The sequence below is a fragment of the Diadema antillarum genome, unplaced genomic scaffold (assembly GCF_040938485.1).
Source record: "Diadema antillarum isolate AM-2024a unplaced genomic scaffold, OU_Dant_1.0 seq00000161_RagTag, whole genome shotgun sequence".
Taxonomy (NCBI): domain Eukaryota; kingdom Metazoa; phylum Echinodermata; class Echinoidea; order Diadematoida; family Diadematidae; genus Diadema; species Diadema antillarum.
Genome location: NW_027271232.1, coordinates 2,166,837 through 2,187,538, shown reverse-complemented (window position 1 = coordinate 2,187,538; position 20,702 = coordinate 2,166,837). Strand labels below are relative to the sequence as shown.

At 38.0% G+C, this 20,702-nt stretch overlaps 1 protein-coding gene across 1 annotated transcript; it reads left to right on the top strand.

Moving 5' to 3' along the window:
• Positions 1-1,142: 1,142 nt before the first annotated feature.
• LOC139728028 (transmembrane protein 163a-like) lies at positions 1,143-18,863 on the top strand. The gene is made up of 8 exons (XM_071638993.1): positions 1,143-1,359; positions 6,161-6,286; positions 8,027-8,070; positions 11,348-11,442; positions 12,975-13,077; positions 14,182-14,293; positions 17,017-17,158; positions 18,475-18,863. Exons 1-8 carry the CDS (start codon positions 1,143-1,145, stop codon positions 18,620-18,622), a joined length of 987 nt encoding a protein of 328 aa, XP_071495094.1. The 3' UTR covers positions 18,623-18,863.
• Positions 18,864-20,702: the final 1,839 nt, after the last annotated feature.

Here is a 20,702-nt window from a genome sequence, read left to right as displayed (position 1 = left end):
CGGTAATTTTTTTCTCTCTCTAAGGTGGCCGCTATGAGCAGTTTTTACTACATTACTTGTCATAATGCCAAATTGTTACGCAATGTACCTATAACTGGTGCACTAACGCATGATAACACGACAGGTCTCATGGAAGCAACCATTTCTGTAATGATGTTTCTTTTCCTTCACATTCTAGTATCAAACAATTGTATGCACCTGCCCCTCCATTTTCAATTTTCTTGAGCAGGAATTCACTGTAGCATTCATCGGATGTTGTTACGTATAGATAGGGCAAGCTTTGATTGTTACGGCAATCTTTTGTGAACAAAGCATGCATAAAATTTAGATAAGTAGTCCTATACAGAGACGGTGTATTACATTGAGGAAATGTCGATTGATTGATGATAGTCTTTGTCAAAAACTGTTCCGGGTTGAGCTTTTGGCAAGAAATCTTCACTTCATAAAGATCTGTGTTTTTATAATGACCTGCTGTACCTGGTTAAGGCAAGGTGCGTACAATTATGTATTGTTATGCTTATTTCACCTGACTTCACTTTAGACTGAAAATAAAATCAATTGATTCAATACGTGTGACTGTCATACGTCGTAACGTTTTGATTTAACATTAAGTTATGAATTTGTGATGAGTAGACTCATTCACATTAGCGGAAGTCATGGAATGGGATTTAATGTGACAAGAAAAAAAAGTCACGGGGCCTTTAAACCAGACTGGAAAGATAACTGGCAAAATTCCTGGGGTTGCGACGCGATGATAATCCCGAACAATCTTGAGAGGCACTCAAGTATCTACTAGTATGTCCACCTGATAAAAGTCGTTGACAAAGCGAGGAGGCTATCCGTACTCTGTTCATAACGCGTCTGTGACAAGACTGCAGTTATAAGCCGGCGATAGTAAAAATTTTGTTCATGTCAAGTAAGATCCCATCGACATAAAAAGTTAAGACCCTGATGGCTTCTGAGAGATGCTAAGTATAGGCTAACTTTTAGTTTTATGTCTGTTGACCGCCATGGTTCAGTAAAGAATGGATGCGTAATGTTAGGTCCTTTACTTTTGACAGTCTTGTCTGAAGGCGAAGACAAACCATATGATTATCATACACTTCTACGCCCTTTTCTTCGTTGTTTTGTCAGTCGAGGCAATGCCAGTCCTGAATGATTCACCAGAAGACGGCTGCCTGATCGAACGAGGCTACGAGTATGACCAGGAGTTGACAGCGAACTCGGTGAGTGAAGGCCCTGAGGATGAAGGGTCGAGTGGGAAGGCCAGGGTTGACAAAAACATCGACCAGGACTTCTACCAGAGATCTATCGAACTCAGAGAGAGTGGAGATGACTTCCCCTCAAAAACGAGTACTGGTAAGTTTAAGTGTTTCCCGTTTTCTAATTGTCCAGATCTAGGCCTAGTTCTAGATAATCTTATTTTTTATATTCAGTTTCTAAGTAAATTTTGATATACAGCGTGTCCCAGAAAAAAACGAAACCGAGATTCCATGCAACTTTTTACTATCGAAATCATACGTTTTCTTTTATGAGATATACATCAATGGAAAGATTTTGATGTACAACGTTCATGCATAACTGAGTTAGAACAATGAACAGCAGTGCTACCAAATTTTCATTTGCACGCGCAAATGGTGACTTTAAGTGAATTTTTCAGACTTTTAACGTTACGTTTTCGAAAAACAAAGTTCATTTGCACAATATTCATATTTTCTTCTTTCATATGAGACCTAACGCGTCAAATATGAATAACGCGTGCTTGAGAAAAATTTGCATGAAAACATGCTTCATTTCTACCGATTCTACGGATAGTCGAAAAACAAGCATTCAGCTCTCCCGACTTAGCATTAGACAATGGGCTCATCTGCACCATTGAATTCACACAAAACAACCACAGTGCTACAGTGAATGTTGTTCGGGGGGGGGGGGGGGGGGTATTTACAGAGAATGCTGTATGAGACGGAAAGCCCTTTGTTGTCATTTATTTAGAATAAGCTATGAGACATAGCCAAAATTATTGAAGACTAATATCGTGAGTATGCTCAGGTTGCACGCAGTCCAATGGCTAGGGGAAATCAACGTTACAACAATGATACACATTTTATGATTTTGTACCTCAAACTTATTTCACTGTTTTCATTCCTCTCTACATTTCCTTCACGCGTGGTTAGTCCTTCATCACTGACAGGGTTTTGAGGTTTTTGAAGGAGGAGGTGAAGTAGAAAGAGAGGGTACACCACTTTATCTATCACTGAACTTGCGCTTCTGACATTTCAAAGGTGCAAGTGCAGGACAGAAAGTCGTCTTTTTTCGGGGGGGGGGGGGGGGGGTTCGGAAGGTTTTTTCGGTCCGTTTATCCCACCCCGCCTTCCCAAACATTCCGCTGAAGAACACCCTTTGTTCTGTAGTTAGCTGCATGGTCAGGCAAGCTCATGATCATGTGCTAATTTAAGACACTATTCACAACCGAACCGTCAGTAACAATCTCTTTTACCCCCTCCCTTCATGTTTGTGTAAATTCATTGAAGCATGAAGGCCATTGTTATCTGCCAAGTTGGGCATGTCGGGAAAGCTAAATGGCCCCTTATTTAGCTATCTATCTGGGTAAAATGGAAGCATATTTTCAAAGTAAGTTTTTTCGAGCAGGCGATGGTCATTTTTGACGCGTGGGATATCATATGAAAGGAAAAAGAACGGATATGAAGGCTATGATTTCATTTTTTGCAAAAGATTGCTGAAAAAGTCTGAAAAACTCATTCAAAGTCGACATTTGCTCGTGCAAATGAAAATTTAGTAGCACTACTGTCTATTGTTCTAACTCGGTCATACACGAATTTGGAACAATGAATTGTGCATCAAATGAAAGAAGAGAAGTGTATCTTTCAATCCATGTACAACTCATAAAGCAAACATGTGATTATGATCGCAAAGAATTGCAATGAAACTCGGTTTCGTTTTTTTCTGGGACACGCTGTATATCATCTTAATCTTTTACTGTATTTTTGTATGCAGCTTTGTACGTCCTATTTTGTGTTGTTTTTATGCAGGAGCCCTTTGGAAATGGGGTATTCTGTGAAAACAAAATGGAATAAATGAATAGATGAATTAATGACACATAGTGACATAAGATACAGTAATTTGATGCACAAAGTCATTTGATGCAAGAGGATGTGATTTACTGTATCTTATGTCACTATGTGCCATTAAAAATAAATAACTTTAGTACCAACTCGTGTACGCGTCAGTTTGAGAAGTGATAACAAACTCCTTCGGTTCTTTTATGATATGCATCTGCTGTTTCAAACAAAGCCCCTATCGTTAGGGCAATAGATTTGAAGGGATACCAGAGATACCAATCTGCCAATCCAAGGTCAATGACTGCCAATGACAATGAGGAACGATGCCATGGCTGGTAGACGTTTCTGTTGTTATCCTGCAAACAATGCCAATCTTATTCTCCAACCATTTACGTAAAGAGCCGCGATCACTCTAGGCGTTTTCACATCAGCCCGATGTTTCGAAAAAAAAGTGCTATTTTCAGAATCTTGAGCTTGAATTTTCATAACCCGATGACGAAATAGCGCGCTATTTGATAATGTGAATTTAAATTATCCCATTAATTTGAAGGCTAAGCTCGCCCCCACTTTTTTTTTGCATAATACATAAGGAATACAAAGGGTCTAACCACTTCCCCCCCCCCCTTTGGTTAATGTTGTTTTGCTTGTTATATTAGGCGATGTCAATTGGAAGGCGATTGCAAGTTGTACAAGAGGGCTTTGTTGTTTTTGTTGCTTGCTTGCAAGCTGAAGAAACCCGGAAGTGGCACCAGAAATGATAAACTGCTCCCCCCCCCCACACTTTTAAAAACGTGGAGCCTGCCGTGATGTTTAAAATTCATGTCAGCCTACTACCCATCATTGCAGTAATATTCCTAAACTTTATAGATGATAATTCCTTGTTGTGCCTTAAATGTTGTATAAAAATCACTTTTGCAAACGCCACGAAATTATGCATTGTCCCAACATCGTGTATGAAATCTTTCGGTAATACACCTCAAGAGCTTTTCACAAAAGGAAATTAAAGACTAACACCATGTCACTCGCGTACGCAATCCTTTTGTACTGAGAATAACGGTTGATTTCTTTTTCGGGGTCAGAATAAATTCACGGGAAATCTATAGTATCGCTCCACCTTCTCTCATAAAGAAGTTTCCAATTTTTTCATTCCGAGGAAAGATCTGAATTATCTACTCCTAAGATATACTGCCTTCATACTCCCATGTATGTATTTCACATTCGGACACATCATGCACTTCTACACGGTCAAGCTTATTTCCTGATCATATATGAAAATTACTTTCTACCCGGAAGTAACTTTACCACCACGCCAGTTGGCAAGTAAACGAGTAAGACCATTATCTTAAAATGAATTACGCAAGTCAAGGAAGGGAAAAATACCTAGGCACATGACTATAGGGTAAACTCTCGATACAGTAAGGCATAACAACAAACCGATATCATCTTTCATTACGTGATCCTACTATTCTTGTCGTCTTACCAGACGCTGCATGTTCTGTGTATTTCACTGGCGTCTTCCCTTGATAAATGGATGAGTAAAAGTTAAGACGTTCCAAACTGTGGCTTAGCTTCGGTGCTGAGAAGACAATCAACATCTGCTAATCCATGCAGGAAAAAGTCAACTTTGGACACTTATTTTCTGTCTTATATCTTTGATTGAAAGCGAAAAATGTCCATCACACTCTCCGACAGGCACAGCCCGAGTTTGAAAGATCTAAATCATAAGCCTCTACTTGGTATGTACTACTTTCCGTTACGCATCATTATGATATGTTATTACCATAAGATGCTGATGTATTTGTATTTGTATAATTTCTACGAAAAAAAATAAAGAAAGAAAGATACTAAGTGGATGTTGTGTTCGCGATGAAAAACACGAAGACTTATTAGTCAAGTCTATATTTTCCCACGGTTGGCCCACACTTAATGAAGACCTAGAAGGGCCGAATTAACCAGAAAAAAAAACAAAACAAACAAAGTAAAAACAAAAGCGTGAACCTAAGGGCTTTTTACACTTGCAAATTTTTGCTTAGTCCCATACCAACGGTGGGGCTAAGGGGGGGGGGGGCCTTAGCCCCACCGTTGGTACCGGACTTTCCTTAGCCCACTTTCTGTTTACACTTGTTTTTGCCAAAGTGGGCTAGCCCCACCGATAATCCCGTACTATCTGGCCCTTCAAAATAGCAGGGTTAGCACCGCAATTGCGGTGCCAAGAAAACGAGTGTAAACAGAACGAAAAAATAATCCGGGGCTAAGCGACGGAGACGAAGTCCGATCCCCCACTGACCAATCAGAAACGAGGTAATCAAGTGCTGCCGGTGCGTGCGTGTACTTGTACAGTGCACAACGTAATCATGAATATTCATGTGGTTTGGAAACTACGGGGCTAAGAAATACGAGTGTAAAAAGGTCAGTTTTCTCCTTAGCCCAGGACAAGAGCTTAGTACGGGATTTATTGGCGAATGTAAAAAGATGAAAAAATTGGTACGGGACTAACGATAGTCCTGGGTCAGAGAAAGTACGGGGTCAGAGAAAGAAACACAAGTGTAAAAAGGGCTTAAGGGCCAAACCCTTTTTGTGGTGGATGGTTTCAAGGCACACCTTGTATTCTTTCTTGGATGTGGGTGTGGTTCTGAATGGGACCTACTCACTCGTGACGTTTCCGGAAAGCACGTTCTCGCTCTCCCCAACCTTCAAAACATTCCTTGAGGAAGCCTGAAACGTTCCTCAAAGTAGATAATTTTCATGGAAGATTTTATATACGTTCGCGCCGGTGACAAATCTTACTTTTAGATACTTGGCCGCTTTGGCATCATATCACGAACACAGTATTAATCTGCAAATTGTCGTGTGATTTTTAAAGGTTTCATGGTGCGTTTTCTTCTAGTGATGACAGTTTATGTCAGGTCGGTGCAAGCTGCTGAATTGAAACTATTTACTGTATAAAGCATTGACAAACACTGGCCGAGGGAATCATGCGAGATACTAACATTTGTTGAAAAAAATCTCCTAAATTGTTAATAGCCCTACATAATATGAATTATGTTAAAGGAATACTCTATTCTCTTCTTCTTCTTCAGACAGCTCCGACAAAACGATATCTCTGGTATGTTTCTCAGTTCGGGAGGATCGTCTCTGGAAAACAGCCAGAGTCCTCGGCTATGTCTCCGCTGCGCTTCTCATCATCCTAGGTATCTTTTGTTTTGGTAAGTAAATGTTGCTAACTTGTTTTTTCGTCTTGTTCAGAATTCTTCATCTCCCTGAATAAACTGACACTTTGATTAGCCGAAACCCTCATGCAGAACATCATAGCGTCATGGGACAAAGGTTTTTTGTGAGTTTGAATGTATCTTTTTTACTACTGTAGTTATCCCATTTCGAATACTGTAAAGCTACGACGAAAATTTATACGAAAAATCAAATTGAATGAAAGAGGTTCAATTCTGATCAAGGACATAAATCAGAGACAGTGTTAAAACGAAAAAATGGACAAAGAGATAGGAACAACCAGGGAGGTGGAAACCTTTCTCACTGGGAGAACCAAACAAAGTGATGCTAAGATGGGCTCATTCTCTAGAAGCAACGAGTTTGTTGTAAGCATGCACCCCCCCCCCCAAAAAAAAAAAAAAAAAATAAGGCAAAACAGGCAGAGGTAGATCAGTGTGCGTAAGACGTTAGCAAGAATCTTTTTTTTTTTTTAAATCACCGCCGAACAAAAAATGACACCCACGAACAGTTGACAACGCTTGCGAATCCCGCCGCAGGTTTGGCAATCTTTCGCCTACTAAAATACGAATGTTGGACTTGCCCATTTCTTCGACATTCGCACCCTGCACAAATCGTTAGTGTGCTCCGTGAAATTAGCCTTTAAGGTGTATCGGGTGCAAAAATAATCGTGATCTCATCAAAGTAACATGACATGTTATGAGCAACATATTGTTTAAGTATCAATTACACTCATACTGCATTGTATATTTTACCAAATGCACCATTTAACTCAATTCCTGTTCCTCAGTATTGTGGACAGGTTTTAATCATGCCCGCGTGGCGGAAGCGAGACAAATTCGTCACTTTTACGTCTTCAACAATTTGATGTACTCTCTTAACTTTCCACACCTTTGAGCTCCGATCACCAAACTCACATCACAAGTACATAACATAAAGATGGCGGTCAGGTGTGAATATGGGTGCAGTCCGACAAGTTCAAAGGCCAAAATTTAATTAACTTTCCCTGCACTGTACTAACAGTATTATGGTGTACTCTCAAAAGCTTCCACAGCTTTGAGCTATGACCGCCAAATTCACACCACAAGTAGGCTACATCACCTAAAGATGTCATTCATGTTCGAATATTTGTGAATGCCGATAAGGTCAAAGGTTAAAATGCCACTTTTTGATGAACTTTTTTTCGGATTTGAATAAGCGCCATATATTCAGTGTGCTCTCAATAACTTTCCTCAGCTTTGATCTATGACCACAAAACGCACACCACAAGTACATCACCTAAAGATCGAATTTCGAATATTGGTTAAGTCGTACAAGGTCAGAGGTCAAAAGGTCAACGATTTTAAAATAAATAATACAAGATATTGCTTGGCGTATATGCCTTGTTAAACAAGGTGTGTTTTTTGTTTTCAATTTTATTTGAAAATATCAGCCAGCATCAAATATTTTTCATCAAAATATAAAATGCCAACGTATTCGATATATACAGTTGCAAAGCACGTCATTCTTTTTGCTTGTTTGTTACAAACGGTTGCCCAAAGGAAACCTTGCGAGAAATAACAAGAACAAATACCGGTTCTTAATTCCATGCGACTTTTTCTGTAAATATTACATTTAGGCTCCTCCTGCATTGGGATTACTTTTTACATTTTTGGACAAAATGCACTGGAATATTTGCATCAGCGTAACCACATTCATCTCACTTTGTTTGCATTGTACAGTTGAATCCAAGAGATCAAGAAGTGTTTCTGCTTTTGCATTCGCAGTGAGTATTGTCTATAGAGGAGTCATATCCCACGAACTCGACACCCACGAGTCATACTGCCCAAGAGCTAGATACTGAAGAAAGGTCTATGAGTCATACACCGACGAGTTATATAGCCTACAAGACATACAGCCTACGTGGTGTAATGTCGGTTTCATGGGCCTTTTTTGCCCACTGTCGAGCTCATGGGTCTTATTAGATTAGTGTCGATCTGGTGCACCGTATGGCCCATGGGCCTATTTACTGATGTCGAACTCATGGACCTTCTGCACTTACCGGGGGTATGATTCATGAACTGTATAACTCGTGAGCTGTATGACCCGTGGATTGTATGACTCGTGGGCTGTATGACTTATGAGCTTTATAACTAGTGAGCTGTACGACTTGTTGACGTCGAGTTTGTGAGATGCACACATTCACAACTCGATGGCTGTATGACACGTGAGGTGTATGACTTGTTGGTGTCGAACTCGTGATGTGAGGTTACTACTTTGAGTAAATTGTGATGACTACTCAGAGAGTGAAACTGTACTTGATAAAGTAGGCCTACTATGGCAGCTTACCGCAACAATCGAAAGACATGACGAAACTGCAATCGCGTTGTCTGTCTGCCTATCGAATTTTAGCGGCTGCAAACATTATTGGAGGTAGACTATAATACATACATATGTACTCATGCGATACGTTTGCATGATATCTATCGAGTTGTGTTTGCCGCTCTGCAACAATAGGTCTGATAGGGATCATCTTCTTTTATCTTGGTGTCCTGTATCAGCGAAGTCAAACAGAGGTTGCCAAACGCAATCGCCTCCATGCAAACATCACGGTGATAATTAGTAACATAATGATGTCGTTTCGTTTTTTATTCATCCTATAAGCTTCTTAAAGTGACTGCCGAGTAGATAGGTGACCCTTTGACCCATTTATTCAATGCGACTTTATGAAAATGTATTATTCTACAAGATTTTGAGACAGCAAAATTACTTCATTTCACGTAGGGGGATCTTCTGGTTGATATTGATAATTTTTGACCAATTTCAGTGCTATACCTGCCTTGTCCAAAAAAAAAAAAAAAAAATGGAGAGAGCAATACATGATCAACTTCATGCATATTCAAATGTTAATAAACTCCTTGCAAATTGTCAATCAGGGTTTACACCATCTTGTTCTACTTCTACATGTTTATTTGAAATTACAGATCATTTGTGTGTTAAAATAGACCACAAACATGTTACTGGAGGTATTTTTTACATCTACGCAAGACCTTTAGTATTATTCCACAACAACAAATGTATTCTTGCAAAATTTCAGTAGTATGTTAAAGGGAAAGGATCCGACTGGATGAAATCCTACTTGAGAGACAGGAGGCAATTTTGTTACAGTGAATAATTGCTCTAGTGAATTTTGAAGCTTAAATAAGGTATCCCGCATGGATCTATATCAGGACCATTGATATTTTTGACTTTTTATTAATGGTAGGCGTAATAGATTTAGATTAGATTTAAAAAGTGATACAAAGCCCTATTATTGATTCAATTGATTTATAACAGTGCTATGTATCCATTTATTATCTACGTGTACTTATTTACCATTAACCCACTTTCCATGTTTGTAGTTTACAATGTTGCCTATAAGTGTTATGTGTTTTGTATTTTCACGTAGAACGATGTTTATTATAACTGCATGACACCTTTGTAAAGCAGTTTCACACGACTGAACAGGCCAACCCTGCTGTATAAAATAGATGAAAATAACTAAACAAGCATACTACACAGTGCACACATCTACATGTCCAGTTAGTTCGAGATGGCCAACTCTAATGAAATCAAGGGACTGTTGCATTAACTGTTTACCTCAGAAAAACTCGGGTTGATTTTTAACAGAGTTTTCTGTAAAATAAGTTTATTGTAGTCCAGCGATTGATACTTTATGATAATGATGCAATAAAAATAATGTATTAGATATCCTTGCCAGAAACATGTTGTTTATGTTAGTGGGTATGAAACGTCTTTGTACCGCTTCCATACATTTAGCCTTGAAGATGTACATGTGAATGTTATTATACTGTTATATTGAAGAGTTGTAAAAGTTCAAATTGGAGTTCATTAATAGACTCTTTATTTTGCCACAACGGCCTCGCTTGGATAAGCGATTAGAAACAAAAAGTAAAAATAATGTAAATAAGTTGAATTTCCGTTTGTTTCTACTTTTTAATACGACGAACACAGAACAAAAACTACATTGATCTATTTTTATTGGCTGTTAGTGCAACAAAAATTGTCACCAGGATGATCGAGAGAGATTGTCTAATTCCGGTACTTCGCGACTTTCGTTAATGCGTTATTTCATGCGATATTTTATCAATTTTTCTACTTGCTAAATGCAATCGAAATGTGAAAGCAATTCTACATAATCATATTAGAAGGTTAATCTGAGAAAATCAATAGCTCTGTTGTGTCACGAGATTCCGCAGTTGGTTGGAAGTGAAAAGGTGAAGAAATCTCACAAATTATCTGTGGCAGCGAGATGTTAGTGGGCGAAGTTGCCTTTTACCATGCCACATCAACACCGACAGGGAAGAAACATCTGCGTCGCAAAGACAAATCAACTCGCAGACCATTCCAGTCTTTGTTCGAGATTGGGCTGATGAACAAATAATCAACATCCAGGGTCATGGCACTAGCTTTCCGAAGTTTTTCTTTCTGTAGTGAGGGAGAAATCACGTTTACCCATCAGCGCGCCAGTCAATTCAAACGAACAAACAAACAAACAAACAAACAAAAACACACAAATGGGTATATAGTTTAATAACCAGTGACCTCCGATAATAGTTTGATAATACTATTCACTGTCGATCCATCGAAGTAAGATCTTTTATATATATTGTATGCGTATGGCACCCGGAGATACTTATGGTACTCTCAACTCTCATGTCTGCTCACATACGCGCTGTTTCAGAGAATGTCATTTCACTGTATATCTTGCGCCTTGTTGCAGTTAACATTCAAGTCATGATTAATGAATGGGCAATTTTTTTTTTCTTTTATAGAGCCTTTATAAAGTGCTTTTGACGATAGGAATCAAATCTATTCACGGTTGTCTGGGGTTCTTCAGATGGGACTGATGGATGCAAACTCTCGCCAGTCCCACGCGTGGTAGAGGCAACCACAAAGACTATATCCCCATTATACGGGAAAAAGTGAATTAGCGGATCAATTAATCCATTATCGAGAGTAACGACGCAAAATCTCATTATGTCCATTCCCTTTTCTTGCAGTTAAGCTGTTTTTTGGATGCGTCCGGTGCTGTAGTGGTTATTTGGAGATCTTTCGTATCTGAGACAGGGGAAAAGGCCATCCTCAGAGAACTGCAGTGAGTTTCTATCTATAAATTCTTCTATTCATTTGCTGATTATTCAACTATGCTCGAAGCAAGTATAAACAGAAAGCAATTGTTATCGTACATAATATTAATGTTTTGATGGAATAAAATCAATGAAATTGGCATTTTGCAGTTAGAAAAAAAGGCGTGCAGTTTATCATTATTCTTGTCACAACTTATTGAATGTAGAAGATTTTACATGTACTAGGATTACAAAATTTAATGATTCTGGACTCCACAGAGTGCTCCTCAATGTACAGATAATTTATCCAATTCGTCTAATCAGTGAATGCTTTCAAAATGTCTACCACCAAACGGATCTCTGTTTTGCATAGCATTTAAGATATCAATCATTTTGAATGCTAAGCGAATGGTTTTTCCTGAAGCAACGACCATTTAAAAAACCTGAGTGTTCGTTACTCATAATCTGAGAAAAACCTTTTTCTAAGATTAACACGAGCCAGTGATTCGTAATCTTTAAACAAATAATGGTCTTCATGTCTTCAGAAACAAAGAGTCTTGTTCTTCAATCAGGATAAAATCAAAGTCAAAGATACATATTTTCCGACTGAAAAAGTAACTAAAGCTATTTAACATATATTTTCTTGAATCTTTAAGAGAAATGTTCTAAAACTCAACTGAGAAACCATTCAGAACCGTTGTGTATTATTATCCTTTAAACATCTTAGACACATCTATATAGACACTCCTGCCATGTTATCGAACCTTCTTATCTATCCTTGATACTTTTTTACATTTTTATATCGTTCCAAGGGGAATCCCCGGAGAGTCATGGGACCTTTATATTATCTCCTGATATTTCAAACTACAACGTAGTATGAAATGATGAAATTTTTGTAGAATTGCCATTGTCCTGCTTTTTTTAAATCATAAATCTGCGCAACTTTGGCTCTGTCTCCACCGCCTCTTATACTTTCGACCCCCCCCCCCCCGGAAAAATCCTAATGTGAAGAGATGTTCAGTCATTTTGCACCCCATCATAATCTTTTACGAGCTACATATCCGAAATACTAATACCGAAATGAGGTTGAGTAATATATATATAATATATATTGCACCACATCACCTTCTTTATCAATACATATCCGAAATAATAAGGGCTATACGTTTTAACACTTGACTTAAACGGAAAGCAAATATCATTAATGTCACCTACATTAAGACCTGTAAATCGTTAAAGTGAAATGCCGGTTTAATATCTTATTATAATTTCCTTTTACAGTTCATGAGTTCACGAGTTCAAAAGCTCTGACTCAGTGACATTTGCGAATTTTAGTTAGGGAATCAAACAAACTCCATATACGTGGAAATATTGCGCTCTGTATGCACCAGTGGTATAAAGAAGTATCTTGTCAAAGTAAAGTCAAATCCTATAAAGAACAACTGTGCATACCTTCGTAGCTGCATGGGTCCCAAAGAGCGTCTTAAAGACAAATGCTAGTGCTCTTTAGGCGATCCGTCTATCAACTCGAAGACAGTCAAAATTATGTGTTATGTTTCAGAGCTCAGCTGATCATGGGAATCTTGTTCTGGTTGGCTGCATTGTTCATCCTCGTTAGGTCTCTGATCTATCTCAGTGACTACGGGAGTGCAGATGACGAAGAGGTAACCTTTTTCATTAAAATTTTGTTTAGTTATAGCGCATGATTGACAGGATGTATTTTCCTGCTTTGTTTATATCTTTATGAGTGGGGAGGTTGGTATAAACGCAAGTATTAAAAGATTCAATCCAATGCTCATTCAACCTATATCCGCATTTATAACCCGTCATTGATTGTCAATCTTGAAGTGTAACTTGGCGATCTTCACAAATGAACAACCTAAAAGAATCGTAAAGACGATAACTATATATCATGGCGAAGTTTGCAGAGAAGTTCGTAGAGAGGTCCTCTGTATCGGATTAGAATGGGAATTGGGGCATTGATGTCAACATGCTGGTGTCTATGCGGCAGCTATAGCTGCTGATATGTACATGCAGCATTTTCAGCTTTTTGTAGCTTTTTAAGTTTATGAGTTTCTAGATTAAAGAAGATTAATAAAGATGTCACATGATTCCTTCAGGAAAGGCACAGTTTGTTGGTTGAGGGGCAAACAAAGAAGTCAAGAAACCACCTTCTTCGCCACCCACATGAATTGCCAAATGCTCCCTTAAGGAACTACATAAGCACGTATGAACAAGTCAAAATGTAGTTTTCGCTATGTAAGCACAAACCTCACAAAAATAAATGGAGTCCGTCTGGAACTCAATAAACGGACACTTCTTGCATGTTTAACAATTTGGTGAGGCAATATCCCCTTCCACTTCCTCACTCCTACCCCGCTCACTTGTGACTACTGTTCTTATAATGTTTTCAACACTTGCCACTATTGTCCCTATTTTGATACTCTTACTGAATTATTGTACTTGTAACAATAAAATGGCATGTGTTGTTGTTGTTGTTGCAACTATCACTCGTTTCTGTAAGCGCTATATTAGCAAGTATTTGTTCTATAATGATATGATAACTTCTATGACAAGCCGTAAAATAATTAGCTGCTGTCAACATGGCTCCAGCCACTATACTACTACGACTGATTCCAATAGGATACACCCGCACTTAATGATATACCTTTTTCAAATCATAACTAATTTTTCTATGACTGTATTATTGTATCGATTATCAAAACAAGATAACTCGCTATGGTGATTTCGTTTATGTTGCTTGACAGAGTGAATTACTGTACATTCTACTCGGAATCGGATGTGGTCTCCAGTTTCTCTGTTTCATCTTGAAAACTCCTCTTGCCGTTCTCCTCCACAGCCCGGCACTGGTAGCCGACGGTTTGTCACATTCCCTTCTTTATGACTAGTACTGCCCATGTTAAAGGATCACTCCTAGCAGTGAATTATCTATTCATTACACAATATTACATCTTTATGATAGTCACAGGTATTTCACGACAGAAGAATATCTAAAGGGGAAAAAAACTGCCTCCGAAGTCTTCAAAATATTCTCCTCAAATCTGGAAAACTCAACAACTAATGTTATCACAAAAGTCGAGAACTGTTTAATATCAAACCTTGCACATGCTTCCGTTTCATGATGCTTTTCACGTTGAGAGGAAATAGCAAAATTTAAATGAAGCAGTAAATAGCTGCTGCTTTTTTCACAGAGGAATTGGAGATGTAAAGGTCAAGCTATATAAAGCCCAATCTCTCAAAACGTTGTTGGCTGTATGTTTTTACCAAGGAGTAAACAGGTGTATGTCCTACAAAGTATCGATTATATCAGTATATAAGGTAACAGACAATTGTAAAGAATGCAACCAAATTATGGTATGTTTTAGTACTGTTGTATTAATCAGACACCCAACGCATCCAAAGATTTGATTTAGGAGAGAGTCTCATGGAGTACCATCCATAGAGTATACCTGCCTTAGAACAATTTTATGAATTACGATATTTTCGTGTCAAGGAACTCTGACATAAAATAGATGTATTCAATGGAGAGAACAAAAATCTCAAGTGTGATTCTTGATCTTGATCTTGATGGTGTACGTTGATCAGCCCTGGTAGAGCAACACTCAACTTTGGTTCATAGGTCATGGTAGGAGGGACATTACTCAAAATGTTTGGATAATGTATCTTTAAATGAACGTGGATCAGCTATATTGGTTATTGCTTGTGGTAAGGAATTCCAGTATCTGGTGGTTCTTGGGAAGAATGAGTGTAGATGGAGATCAGTTCTGGAAGTAGGGAGCTTGATTTGAAGAGGCTTCCAACTCCTGGTCCTTCTAGGTGGTTCAGGGTTGAATTCACCATGTCTTTCGAAGGGCAAATCAACCAGGCCATAGATTATTTTATGCATGGATATGATACTGTTCATGTGACGCCTATGTTCCAGGGTAGGTAGTTTGATATTCTGGAGCATGGTTGTTACAGAGCTTCCATAATTGTAATCGTTGGTTATGAAACGGGCAGCTTTCCTTTGTATAGCCTCTACTTTTTGGATAAGCCTCAAAGTGTGCGGGTCCCAAACAGGGCTACAGTACTCCAGGTGAGGGCGGACTAAACTCATGCTTGTACTTTGACATTAAGAGGGGCTCTATGGAGGTTACGCCGTAGAAATCCGAGCATACTGCTTGCTTTGTTGGTGATGTTGTCAATATGTGTATTCCATTTTAGATCCGATGACAGGGTTATTCCCAAGTACTTGTGTTGTGACACCTCTGCAAGGCGATGGCCGTAGAGTGTATATGAAGTTGGAATAATGGTACGCCTTTTTGTGAAGTGGATCATCTGGCATTTTGGCAATTTGAATGACATTAGCCACGTTTTAGCCCACTTTTCTAGGCGCTGGAGGTCATTTTGGAGAACAGCACCATCTGACGGTGAACGGATTTCATGGTATAGAATACAGTCATCGGCATAAAGACATACTTTGGACTCAATTCCAGATTCCAGATTCAAATCATTGATTGAACCACTTTCTATACCGTTTTACTTTTAGACTTGTTCTTGAATAGAGCGTATCATGTATTGGCTGATATCGCCTGTACCGTAAAGTAGACGCCACAACCAAAGTCTGCAAAGCACTATAGCGCCCCCATCGGCAAATATCTTACAGCTATTGTAAATCCCTCGAATCGACTGAACCAGGAAAGCAATCTCCGAGAATTCAATGCCAAAATAGTGTTGGATTAAGTACCAGTGAAAAGGAGTCTGTATAGATGGGAAATTGCAATAGATGTAAACAAAAAACAACAAAACAAAGCGATATCAATTACCGAACATAGCTGAGGGCGATAATTTGTGTGTGTGTGTGTGTGTGTGTGTGTGTGTGTGTGTGTGTGTGTGCAAATTTAACAGAATATTTTGCGTATTTGACAGCTGTAATTTTGGGTATAATGCCGATCATAGGAAACTTTTTTTTTTAACACCAACCTAAAGACTGAGGTTTATCATTTGTGACAATTAGCTTTATAATTATGTAAATCTGGTTACAGAAATGTGACAACCACTAAGTATATAACGAAACATTATGCTAAAAATCACCATTATGGATTTTGTAATCATTTTCCTCGACATTCACACTGCATAATCATATCAATTTTCAAATTAAATTACATGTCAAACCATGTGATACAAGTTTTATCTGTGTATGTTTTTTGTGTGTGCATCATTATAAATATTTTCGTGTATGCCTTAATGCCTCAATGACGGTAAAATTAAAAAGAAATGAAAATAAGAACATCCAATTTTATATTATTGTCTTCTTTGCATAGTAGGTAAAGAGTTTGTGACGTCACCATTTATGAGTGCTGAGAAAGACATTCAGAATGTATATTTTGCATTGCTAACCATTATCATTTGTACAACTGACTTTATTTTATCACTTTTTTAAAGTAATATTATAATTCCAATAATTGTTTCTACAATGACAATTATCTGTGTTATTACCATTCTTGATCAATATTGGTAGTAGGAGGAGTATTACCACTGATGAGTAGTACAATGATCATCGTTGTTGCTGTAACACTTGTCCTTGTTTAATGTCATTACAGGAGTGAATTCTTTTGCTGCTTGTTTGCTAGCCGCTGCGAGTATCATCGTCAACGTTATAGGCATCACCTCCCCAAGACTGGCCATCGGTGACAAAGTAGTGGGCGTGGTCATAAGCTTCTTCATCGCCGGCTATGGGTCATTGTGAGCACAAATTACCTGGAGCATTATACAAACCACTGCTATCATTTTCGTCTGTTTTAAAAAAAATAATTTTATTATCTGTTACTAATTTGTCTTTCATGGTTTTTTTTATTTGTTTGGACATTTTCTGCACTAGTGCATCTTTCCTAGTTAACATTTTCAATCCAAATGGTGTGACTATACAATATGATATAGTAAAGTAATTTTATTTGTCATTATTTTACAAACTATGTACAGTGTAGCTGTTTCACAACGCTTATATTATAACATTGTCTCTATATAGCACTACTGTTGTACAGACACTCTATATCAACTAAATGTCTATATAATTGTATTTACCCAAAACCATTTCAAAACCAAAAGCAAATACATCTTATCTAACTTACAAATGATGTGTTTTTGTAATTTGTGTTTTTGTGATATGCAATTACGAAAACACATTAACTGTACTGAAGAGACCTTAAACATGAAGATGGACCTCACCACAGTCCTAAGCCATGTAGTACCGCAGTACCTCATTGGTATGAACAGTGCCCCACCTACGTCAACGTCAGTAAAGTTTTGATCTTTCCTAGGAACAAACGCCTTCTAATCCTATACTTATATACAGATGTGCGTTATTCAATTGTCTTCGTGTTTCCTGATCACCTCTATAGTTTCCTTTGGTTACATTGCATTCGAACAATTCTGACATTTATTTTACGAATTGGATTACGAAGTTGCTTTAATCTTGCTATGTAAGATTATCGTAGGTGATCATGAGTCTACGTAAGTCAATACAGGGCATGTCTTGTGATATGTTGCATGGTTTTCTATGCGAATCACGTGGACAAGATTCGAAAAATAGCATTAATAATATGAGAAAATGACTAAGGAAGTTGTCATGAGAATAACCGCAGCTCTCTGTACTGAATGTTTTCGATGGAAGGACACTCCTAGCTTCAATTAATTTCCCAGAATTCACGGCCAGGTGAGGTCGTTGACACATTTATCACAAGACCGAAAGTTAAACTCCACCCCCACCCCCGCCTCCCCCAATATATATATATATATATATATATATATATATATATATATATATACATATATATATATATATACATATATATATATACATATATATATATACATATATATATATATATATATGCAACGAAAATTCTGTTCACATTATCAAAAAATATTAGATAAAAAATTGAAGTGGTTCAGTACTATTGAGTTTTATCGAGTCATGAGATGTATGCAGAATCAACTGTAATAGCTTGCTTAGATCGACTGTCATTTTCACAAGAAATTTCGTTTGTTTTTGTTTCAAGTCTTTTCTACAGAGTGTGGGTACAACTTTTGAAGATGGACGACACACAAGTGTTTTGCTGTCCACCAAGCTGCTTTCGATCAAGCGATGCAGAAAAACAACATTTGCTGGCATCACAAGACGACCAGAGACAGAAACATGGAGCCTAGAAACAAAACTGTATCGTAATGACTGATTGGTCACGCTTTTATACATCCCTTTTAGTGTGACCTTGTATCATAAAACCAATAGAGTCGCCAGTATCGCTTGAAGGTCGAATTCTGGAAGAGGAGAAACTCTAACAGCACAATGGATGACCCTAAGCTACCGAGATCGATTTTGAAGTTCAAGGTATAACATGAAGTGCACGTGGTCATCTCTTATCGTGTTTGAATAAAAAACAAAAGGAAGCTGCAGATATTCGTTGCAATGGGATACTTAAGACGCCAAACACCCGTTGACGACATTCCATACCAAACACGCATTGACAATATTCAGCTACTGCTGACACTTTTTAAGCTTTTCATCAGCACTTTCACATACCAAGTGGGTGGAAGACAGAACAAACAGACAGACAAGAATTACAAAACTGGAAGAAAACAGCCACAGACACACAAACACACACACATACACACACACACACACACACAGACACACATACACAGAGACACACTTACAGAGAGAGAGAGAGAGAGGGGGGGGGGGAGAACACACCGACTGCGTTGATTTTATACTTCAGAACAGGTATACCTCTGTCAACACTTGAAGTCCCAGAGACCACACACAGACACACAAACACACAGACACACACAGACACACACACACACACACAGAACACACTGACTGCATTGATTTTATACTTCCGAATACTAGGTATGAATACCTCTGTCAACACCAGAAGTCCCAGATCTGTGAGCAAAACTGGAACATTTTGTCGTCGGATTTTTGTGGGTCTTGTGATTGAATTTGATATGCCATTGCAGTATATCAATACGTACATGTTACATTGATAGCTACGTCCTTAAATCATGGTTAACTTTATTTGAGGTGTAAAGCTAGCTATAGTGACGGAGAGAGAGAGAGAGAGAGAGAGAGAGTGTGTGTGTGTGTGTGTGTGTGTGTGTGTGTGTGTGTGTCAGTGTGTGTGTCTGTGTGTGCGCGCGCGAGCGGAGAGAGGTGGAATGAATGGATGAGAGAATTCATACTAAAATGAACTTAACCAGAATAAGCTGAGGGAACTTTCAATTAAGAATGATTTCACAACCTTATGAGCATGGTTAAAAAGAATGGCTACGACCGAACCTCAGTATTACCTTTATGTGTGTGTGTTTGCTGACTTATTCCACAATATTCCTTTTATGTACTGTATTGCTACGATGTGAGATTTATGGGTCATTATGGCGGGACTAAGTTTAACATGAATGCAATTGAAAGGATATGGAGAATGTAACATACAAGGAGAAGTGTGATATAGATATGATGTAATAAAGTACATTAGTCTAAATGCATCGTAACAATGTGACACTTGTTTTGTTCAATTTGAAATATATTTTGATAAAGTGCATCTTTAATAACCCGTGGGATCATGATGTCTTGCTTACATGTATATAGTCGTAATCTATACAGAATATAGATGTTTATACCTTTTTGTGATGAACTTACATGACGATATTCAAGTTTTCTACACTTTCATTAAGGTATGTATTGATATGAGTATATGTACATGATTATGCATGTATGTGAGTGTGAATGCATGTTTGCATGTATAATATGTATATTATATATATATGTATATATATATATATATATACATATATATATATATATATATACATATATATATATATATATATATATATATATATATATATATATAGTACATAAGCCAATATATTATACAGTATGTCCCCACCCCCCAAAAAATAATAACAATCGTACTTCGCGCCGTGAGAATCTTTTTAATGAATTGTTGCGCTATAGAAGTGTACATTATTATTATTGTAATTATTACCTATATTATCATACCTTAATGAAAGTGTAGAAAACTGTGGCATAGTGGACAAGACTCCCGACTCCCAGTCGGAGGACCCGAGTTCGAGTCCTGCCCAGTGCTTACGTCCTTGGACAAGATGTTTTTACCCACCATGTCCCTCTCGACCCAGGTAATGGGTACCTGGCAACGCTGGGGTAATAATAATGGCAGGGCCCTCTGGTAGAGCAGTGGCAACACTGAAGAGGCTACCCTGGATA

Bases quoted from the DNA above. Each gene is read 5' to 3' on its own strand.
- LOC139728028 (XM_071638993.1), top strand. From the start codon at position 1,143: ATGCCAGTCCTGAATGATTCACCAGAAGACGGCTGCCTGATCGAACGA. The intron at 11,443-12,974 runs GTGAGTTTCTAT...GTTATGTTTCAG, and splicing joins GCCATCCTCAGAGAACTGCA to AGCTCAGCTGATCATGGGAA. The intron at 17,159-18,474 runs GTGAGCACAAAT...TTTTGTTTCAAG, and splicing joins ATCGCCGGCTATGGGTCATT to TCTTTTCTACAGAGTGTGGG.